The sequence below is a fragment of the Orycteropus afer genome, unplaced genomic scaffold (genome assembly GCF_000298275.1).
Source record: "Orycteropus afer afer isolate SDZICR_OR568_19922 unplaced genomic scaffold, OryAfe1.0 scaffold00313, whole genome shotgun sequence".
In the NCBI taxonomy this organism is placed as follows: domain Eukaryota; kingdom Metazoa; phylum Chordata; class Mammalia; order Tubulidentata; family Orycteropodidae; genus Orycteropus; species Orycteropus afer.
The window spans coordinates 3,166,256-3,175,133 of record NW_006921900.1 but is presented as its reverse complement, the minus strand read 5'-3'; the positions used below and the strand labels follow the sequence as shown (position 1 = coordinate 3,175,133).

General features: G+C 42.7%; 1 protein-coding gene across 1 annotated transcript in view; it reads right to left on the bottom strand.

The window, feature by feature from the left end:
- Nucleotides 1–4,468, bottom strand: part of PSMA4 (proteasome 20S subunit alpha 4) — a 6,739-nt gene extending 2,271 nt beyond the window's left edge. Inside the window, exons 1-6 of the mRNA XM_007951843.2 lie at nt 4,432–4,468; nt 3,686–3,848; nt 2,220–2,297; nt 1,848–1,936; nt 1,245–1,375; nt 609–732 (exon numbers count right to left, since the gene is read on the bottom strand). Coding sequence (XP_007950034.2) covers nt 609–732; nt 1,245–1,375; nt 1,848–1,936; nt 2,220–2,297; nt 3,686–3,822 — 559 coding nt within the window. The 5' untranslated portion in view covers nt 3,823–3,848; nt 4,432–4,468. The remainder of the gene's footprint in view (nt 1–608; nt 733–1,244; nt 1,376–1,847; nt 1,937–2,219; nt 2,298–3,685; nt 3,849–4,431) is intronic.
- Between the last annotated feature and the right edge of the window lie 4,410 nt (nt 4,469–8,878).

Below are 8,878 nucleotides of genomic sequence, written 5' to 3'. Positions count from 1 at the left end.
CCTACTTCCGTAGTGATACTGCCTCGGAAACCCAAGGAGGGGTCGCTATGAGTCGGGTCCGACTCGACGGCACATAACAACAACAACAACAACAACAAACAATGCTGCAGCATGTAATTGCTGATGCTACATTCTTGGATGTTTACTTGCAGATGTTCAATGTCATGATTTATTAAGACACTGATAATAAAAGGCAATAGTAATGAAAACTTAAAAAAATAATAAAAGAGGTATTTGACTTACATCAGAACCAACTTACGATGGAGTCACTGAACAGAAACCCATCATAAGTCAGGGAATAGTGTTCATGTAAGAGGACGCCATTAATAAGAAATCTTGGTAACTGTTAACTAAAAGTAGCATGGCTCAGATCTCTAACTCTGAGCATTGAGAACACCCAGCCTTAAGTCATGATGCTTGGGATGTAGTATGGAGTTGTGTCTCCATGCCACAATCACTTAGAATCAGTCACTTAGTCTCACTAAGGCCCAGTATCCTCATTTAAGAGATAGGTATAAGGTCACCTAACTCATAAGGTTGCTGTTTCAAATGAACTTAGGTAACATGTTAAAGGCCTAACACAGTAGCTGTTCAATCACATTAATTACCTTTTTCAGCAGAAAGTTTACTAACATCCATGGTCTTATTTAGCACCTTGATAGCTAAAGCAAGTGCTGACTTCAAAGTCATTTCTCCTTCTTTGTAGTCTTGCTTTAACATTGACACAGCTGCCTATAAAAACATAAAGAATATACAGAATTCCCTTATAGCATTCCTTTTCTGAACTCTTTAGGAATATGGCTTGGTCAGAATAATGATGTCTGAAGTATTATTGACATAGTAAGCAGTATATGGTTTTGGTGGCAGAGAAGGTAGACATGGGAAGGGGAGTGCTGATGTTCTATGAAGGGAGTTTTTAACCTGGGGTCCTCAGATCCCCAAGGGGTCCATGGTATAATTCAGGGGGTCTGTGAACTAGGAAAGAGGGAAAAAAAAAAAATCATATCTTTATTTTCACAACTTCTCATTGAAAATTAGCATTTCCTTTCATTATAAATGTAGGCAACATACTTCTATAGTATTAGGAGTACCTGCTACTTTGTCACTGATAGAAATCACTGTTTTTCTATATCACATTAATTGTGGCAGCTGTCTTAAAATATTGTTTATATGCATCACTACTTCAGAATTGAGGTAGTCATTAGACCCTTCCCCACATCTTTTCACACCACAAAAATACTCACGGCACTGTTATTTCCAATGCATGTGGCTTTCCATCCCCCATAATTCCCACTAGGGTCACTCTGATATAGCTGAAAGCCATAGTGTTTATCCCAGCCAATGTACAGCAATGAAACACCAAAGGGACGTTTTCCTTTAATTTAAAAAAAAACAAAAAAAAAAACCACCAGTCAAATCAAGTCAAAATTCAGCATCATAGTTACCTGAGCTCAGTGAAGGTGGCTAAAACCTTCTCTGTGATGTTAAACATTCACAAACTGCTCTGTGTTCTGGCTACAACAGATAAGCTCTATCATAAATTCTGCTTTTGTTTCTAGGATTCAGACACAGCCAAGAGAGGGAATAAAGACCCAAGGGACCAATGTTGAATTTCATTATTATGTAAAAAGCAATCTGTTGCCAGATTTGAAAATATTATTTTGGCCTTTCAATATCCTATTAACAAAACTCATGATAATCTACATGGCAGTTAGTTCACACACTAGGAATTTATGGAAAGTTGTCACTTACCTATTTAATTTTCAATTCCTTTTTCTTATCTTTAAAAGGTTTGAATTAATTAAATGTTTTAATCTTTTTAAATAAAACTTCCAAAAAATTAGTACCTCCAAACTGTGTATAAGCTTGCTTGATATCACACAGCGCTGTAACCAGCTGCTCACAAGGAATTGGCTCCTGATATTGTAATAAATACCTAGGATTTAAAGAGATTACCATATTAGTTTTCTCTAAAAGAGATACACTCTAAGCAAAATACTCTCTGAAAAGAAATTTATGCCACTGGGAATATGTAACAGTCACTTGTAATTCGGAGGAGGGAGGAAGGAACATGTTAACATCCTAATATCCCTACGATAAATAAGTTTACAAGTTTGGTTAAAAAAAAAAAGACTTTAACCTTCATACAAGTGAGCTCTCCTTAGAAACATATAACCTATCTATCATCAATTACGTCAGTCAAGGTATTATGACCATACCTTTGAGCAATGAGCCTCAGTTCATTCGTCAGAACATTAGCGTCAGAAGTTATACCAGCCACACTGCAAGCCATGTCCCTTAAAGAAAAGAAAAGAATGAGCTACAAGCAGGAAAAACGCTTGCATTAGTATTTACGCATCAATGTGTTAAAAAGTACCACATTCTACTTCTTTTTATATACTATTAGAAAATCCCCATACTTGCTTCACAGCTACTACACTCTTCACACAAAAACTATAGATGTTTTATTTTTATAGGAGATTTTGAATTTGATGGCATTCAACATGAAAAAGAAACAAATGTACTCTCAAGTTTTTTTTTTTTTTTTAATTGTGATTTGGGTGAAAGTTTACAGAGCAAATTCACTTTCCATACACATTTTGTCTCATGACATTGTGTACCCTTAAGTTCTTAATTAGGTGTATTTATCATCACTGTTCTGTGTTCAGGGCAAGAGAATGAACACTGAGAAGCTAAAATAAATCCTGAAGATTTAGCAAGAAAAGAAAGTTTGGCCAGAGAGAATGATAAACCATCTGATCCTTCTGTGTGCTACTCTACCTTAAAGCTTAGTTTGAGGGGGCATGAGGGCATAGGGTTTTGCAAGCCCACCTACGAACTCCAGGACTAGGTTCAGTCTATGGGGTGCATTTCCTTTCTTTGCCCCTGCTTCTCGAGCACTTCTCTGACTCTCCTACAGCCTAGACTACCTCTATCACTATGCCTAGCCAAGCATTCAAGTTACTGAATGGGCCCAACAGTGGCTCTGTGGTAGGGCTAACATTTCTTTGCAGAGGGCATCAAAAGGTCCTTATATCCAGCCTTCACCAGGCTTCCCACTGAAAGGAAAGTTAGTCAGCAAACCCAGCTCTCTGTTAGCGGCAAAGTCCTGCATGCCTAATGTAAGTGTACACCACCAATTGCTGCTGAGTTAATTCTGATTCATGGTGACCCCACGTTGTCAGAATAGAATGGTACTCCACAGGGTTTTCAATAGCTCATTTTTGGAAGAAAACTGCCAAGGCTTTCTTCTGAGGCACCTCTACGTGGACTCAAATCTCTAACCTTTCAGTTAGCAGCAAAGAACTTTGTACCACTCAAAGACTATTAAGTGTACAAGGTTTTGCTAATCTGTTCTCAGCCATTGAGGCCCATTCTTTGGTAAGTCAGTCTTAGTATAATTCAGTATAACGCCTGAGTAGCCATTCTAAACAATACTTTGCAGTTTGAAGTCCTGCTTTGAAGGCCTGCTAGATGCCAGACACGGTGCTAGGTGCTTTGTCCTTATTGTACTTTATTAAACTGTTACCATCACTCTAGGAGGCTCTGAAAAGTTACTAATTGCTGTAAGGTTACACAGCCTGTTTGGGTGGGGTCTAGTGCTTGGCCCTGAACTTGAACAACACTTGGTCCTTATGTGAGAGAGTGAGACATTTTAAACTCTCTTCCCAAAGATCTTACTTACTCATTGAGTTTATAAATTTTTTCGGAAAAAAAGACTTCATCAAGAAGCTTGTGGATATTCCGTCTCTCTGCTGCAAGCAAAACCCCATCATTTGCTAAAATTCCCAGACAGGTGCCTGCATGTCCGATAGCTTCCATGGCATATTCAACTTGATACAAGCGACCTACACAACACAAGCATAAGAAATTAAGACATCATGCTCCTGCCTCACTAATAACCTATAGGTCTCCAAGCAAAATCAGCAACGGTATTGGCAGGCTATAAATAAGAGTCCCACTTTTACTTTTCTATAAGGCATATAAGCAACCTGGTAACCATACATAATTCAAAGTACAGCTTAAAACCAAAAGCAAACTCACTGCTGTCGAGTCAGGTTCGACTCACAGCAACCCCTTTGGGTTTCTGAGGAAGTATCACTTCCTTCCGAGGAGTGGCTGGTGCGTTTGAACTCCCAGTCTAGCAACTATAGAAAGGTTTATAGATTTTTTACACCCAAAAGTCTATCACTTTAAATATCAGTTTATTTAAGACATATTGAAAGGCCTCCAGGTGGCACACACAGTTCACATTCAGCTAGTAAACCAAAGGTTGACTGTTCAAGCCCACCCAGCAGCACTGTGGAAGACCCACACCTGGTGAGTGGCTTCTGTAAGGATTACAGCCAACCAGACTCTGAAACCTACGGCATCTCTCCAAATGAATACATAAACAAATACCTCTAGATATACTGAACAGTTTCTATTTACCTTCTGGAGAAAATATAGTGGTCCTGGAGTCATATCTTCGAGACTGCAAAGGAAAAACACGCAAGTCATTCCTACTCACTGAAAGTAAGTATGCCCCTGCAAGCCCACAAAGCGTACTATGTTCAATGTGTGGGAAGAAATCGACAAAGAAAATGACACCATTCCATGTCTTTTTCCTTCCATTTCAATTTTCTCATGCAATTCCATAATTTGAGTATAAACAATATTATTTATCAGACAACAGCTTATTGGCACGTATATTAACTCACCATGTTTCCTGATTTTTATATAATTCCTGTAAAAAGGAAGTAAGATGATTATTAAAATGAAATTTACTATTTAAAAAAACATTTTCTTTTAAAAAACTGCTTTGTTTGCTCCCTTCATTCAGCCAAGGTGTACTGTGTACCTGCTAAGTGCCAGGCACTATACTAGATGCTGCAATACCAAGTGGGTAAGACAAATCCCTGCACGAAAAAGCTTACAGTAGGGTAGTTAGGTAAGGGAGGCAGATACAGACAATTAATTACAAAGCAATGCAGAAGGTGAGGCAAGAAAAGGGATGGAGAAAACCAGGGAAGTCTCCTTTGAGAAACTGATACAGAAAATGAGTGTAAATTAGAGATGGGGGAGGCAAAAACAAGGTTCAGAACTCTCAGGTCTAAAGGGCAGAACTGAGAAAGGCGGAAGGGAAAGACACACCGGGCAGAAGAAAGCACGAGCAAAGGATACAGGAAGGATAGCTCAATGGGCACGCGACAAATTGTTAAGGTTTTAAAAAAGAAAAAGCAACTAGAGAATTAAACAAGTTTTGAAATCACGCAGAGCCTTGAATGTGAGATTAAGCGCTGAGATTTTCTCCAGAGAGTGACACGGAGTAGGGAACTATATGGGGGTATCTTCAGCGTCATCATTCTCATACCTGCAATAGAGGGCACTGGAACTTGGAAGGCTAAGCCTTCAGACTCCAAAGTCCCTATTTCCAAATAATGGAATATCGAGAATTAAAACTGGAACGGTATATAAAGTTAGAAATGGCCCGTGTGTCCATGTAAAAACCTGAATTTTATCCATCAGGCAACGAGATCCCATTGGATGATTCTAAGAGTCACAGGAGCTGATGTGCGTTTTGGAAACATCAGTCTGGCTGGTGAGATCACTCCAGCAGAGTGACCAGTTTATGAGGCTGTTGCAATAGACAGGTGAAATATACGGATATCCCTGAGCAAGGAAGCCAGGAGGGCACAGACGAGAGACCTGGGGAAGGCTTCTGATTCGCGCGTAAATGTAACTTTCTGGATTTCCACACCCGATGCCGGGCACAGGATGATCTTAAGTTTACTCTCATTTCCAGCAGCCCTAATTTTCCTGTACACGATTCTTTGGTCCTGCCCACCGCTCCCCCACGCCCGACCCGCTGGCCCGTCCGGGTCCCCGCCGTCCAGGCTCCGCGCAGGAAGACTGACGGTGGCCGGCCAGAGCCAAGTCCCCGCGGCCGGTCAGTCACCGAGGCCGGTGCAAAGTCATCGTGCCTACAGTTCCTCGGCAGTGGCTGCAGGCCGGGACCGGGTCTGTCTCGACGCTCACAATCCCCGCGCACGAGGAGAGTGGCCAAGTTTCCGCGGGTCCCCAAGTGGCAAAGACTTACCCGAGTGAAGACAATGAAGAGTCAAGAACCACACCGAGCGCTTTACTCCGCGGGACGATAACCACTACCACTACCCGAGTACCCGCTGCTAATATGGCCCCCGCGCGTGCGCAGAACCATGGGGGGCGGGGCAGCCGAAGACGCGGAAGTTCCTCGGGAGGTGGAGTCATTTCGGAAGTTCCTCGGGAGGTGGAGTCATTGCCGGTTACCTACTGTTGTTGTTATGTGCAGTCGAGTCGCCCCGACTCATAGCGACCCCTCCTTGGGTTTCCGAGGCAGTATCACTACGGAAGTAGGATTGCCCAACCTTCCTTCCGAGGAGTGGCTGGTGGGTTTGAACCGCCAGCCGTCTGATTTGCAGGCAAGTGTCTTAGCCACTATGCTACCAGAGCTCCCGGTTACCTACTAGAAGCTGGGGATTCGAGGTGCAGCGGCGCAGCCTGGGTTCTAGCAGGTGGAGGGGTTGCAGGACCATGGGTGGGAGGGGGCCGAAGCCAAAGAGAAGCTGAAATTGTAGCTGATTTCCTTCTCCTATGCCTCGCGCTCTACTTTCACTTTCTCTTCACCACTCAGCAGTTCTAGACCTAATACAGCAATAGTGTGGGCAGAACTGCTGTTTGCTTATCATTCCTGCCCTGTTACCCAAAATGGTTCAGATAGCATCAGACTTTGTCCTTCATCTTGCCTCTTCTCATTATAGCCTCCACTTTTATTGTTGATACATACATGTTCACACTTTGGCGAAAACTTTCCCCTTGGTCTCATCCTCTGCCTTGCCCCTGGTCAGAAAGGCTTTTCCCAGCCAACCTAGTGAAATGAACACTCCACCATCACCATACATTCGCAGCATTTTATCTTTTTTATAGCATTGTCCATACTTGAAATTGTCCTGTTTACATGTGCATTATCCATCTTTTCTTTCCACCCTTTGTATCATCGGGCTTTAGTGTAAAGTTCTGTAAACTACTGCAGTGCAGTAAATTACTCAACATTGTCCTTTTAGGTATGTACCGTAACTCCTGCAAGGAGCTCAGGTAACACTGGATAAAGCATTGTTCTATTAACTAAAAGGTCAGCAGTTAAGAAAGATGAGCCAGTCTGCTTCCCTAAAGATTTACAGCCTTGGAAACCCTATGGGGCAGTTCTCCACTGCCCTATAGAGTCACTATGAATGGGAAGCAACTCAATAGTAGTGGTTTTGGTTTGGTTTTATAACGCCCACCCAGTGACTGGGTGGGACTATGCAAATAAGGTGCTTGTGGCCCACCAACGGGATTGGACAGCTTGCTAACAATGCAAATAAGGGGCATGGGGCATGGAACCCTTGTGTGGGGGTCCCGGTGAGGACCATGCTAATAAGATTATGGAACCCTAATGAAGGGCCTGGTCAGTTTTATCATCCATCTAGGCTTAAAAATGGGACATCGAACAGGCAGGATGGGGCGGGGGATCTCTTCACTACCATCAAGAAAGAAGAGCCTAGAGTAAAGCATGTCCTTTGGATCCAGGATCCCTGCACTGAGAACCTCTCAGACCCAGGAGACAGAAATCTGTAACACTGGAGAAAGGGCAAGACAGCAAGAAGAGACGGCAGAGCGATGGCAGCAGTGGAACCAAGAGACCAGCATAAGATAGTGCAGTGGGCTTCCTGGACTACCGAGCAAGGATACTACACTGGGCAAGCTGACTTACTGAGTGAGAGAGCTGAGCACCTTTAGGGAGGAGTGGGTTGCCTCTGGGCACTTATTGGCAGAGCTAAAAGAGTTTTGTAACATTTCCCCAAGGCGAGCAGAGGCCTGAGGGTGCTGAGAGACGCTTTCTATGACCAGAGGGGCTGAGAGAGCTGTCCTGCACTGAAGAAGGGAGACTTTATCCTAACCCTGAGTTGTAGTCTATTGATCCTGATCCCAAGTTGTAACGTGGTACTTCTCTAATATATCTCATAATCATGAGTATTTGAGTTCTGTGAGATCATTGCAATGAATTTTCAAACCCAGAGAGAAGTAGAGTGCCATAGGAGAGGCAGCTGGTATCAGATTTGGTAAAAAGGTTGGAGGGTAGAAGTATATCTGACCTCCACCTCATAGGAATCAGCCTTGAGATGATGTTCATGTTAATTCTCTCCTCCCCCTTGTGAAAGTCAGAGGAGGAGGACTGATAATGACACACTTTTTTTTTTTTTTTTTAAACAACTACTTACTATACATGTCTCTGTTTCTTTGGGCTAGACGATTGCTAGTCTGAGTTAGTATATAGTCACTTGCTCACAATCTCCACCAGAAGAGGCCCAAAGGGCAGGGACTCTGTTGTCATCATATTGGGTGCAAAATTATTGGGGACTCTGAACTCTAAAAAGAATGTGGAAATGAATGTGTTTTGAGGCCTTGCCTGTCATCTCTGCTTCCCAAGCACACAGGGAGGTGAGCCAAGGCAGCATGGCAAAGGTCCATACCTAGACTGCTAGTGCTCTGAAAGCATCCTCAGATAAAAGTGTAATTTTTTTTATTGTGATTTGAGTGAAAATTTACAGAGCAAATTAACTTTCTATATAGCAGTTCACATACACTGTCTCATGACATTGACTGCAATTTACCCCAATGCACAGCTCCCCTCCCACTTCCTCCTGATAGTTACCTCTTCCCTGTGTCCATCTCTTCATGCACACCTGCCCCCTAAGCTGTCTCCCGGTACATAAACAGCCCTTCTTTCTCCCATGATTGTTCTCTCCAAGGAGTGTATCTACCTCAGGTAAATGTTCACTTCATCTGCCTGTCTTTTGTTTGGCTGGAAACCACAGGT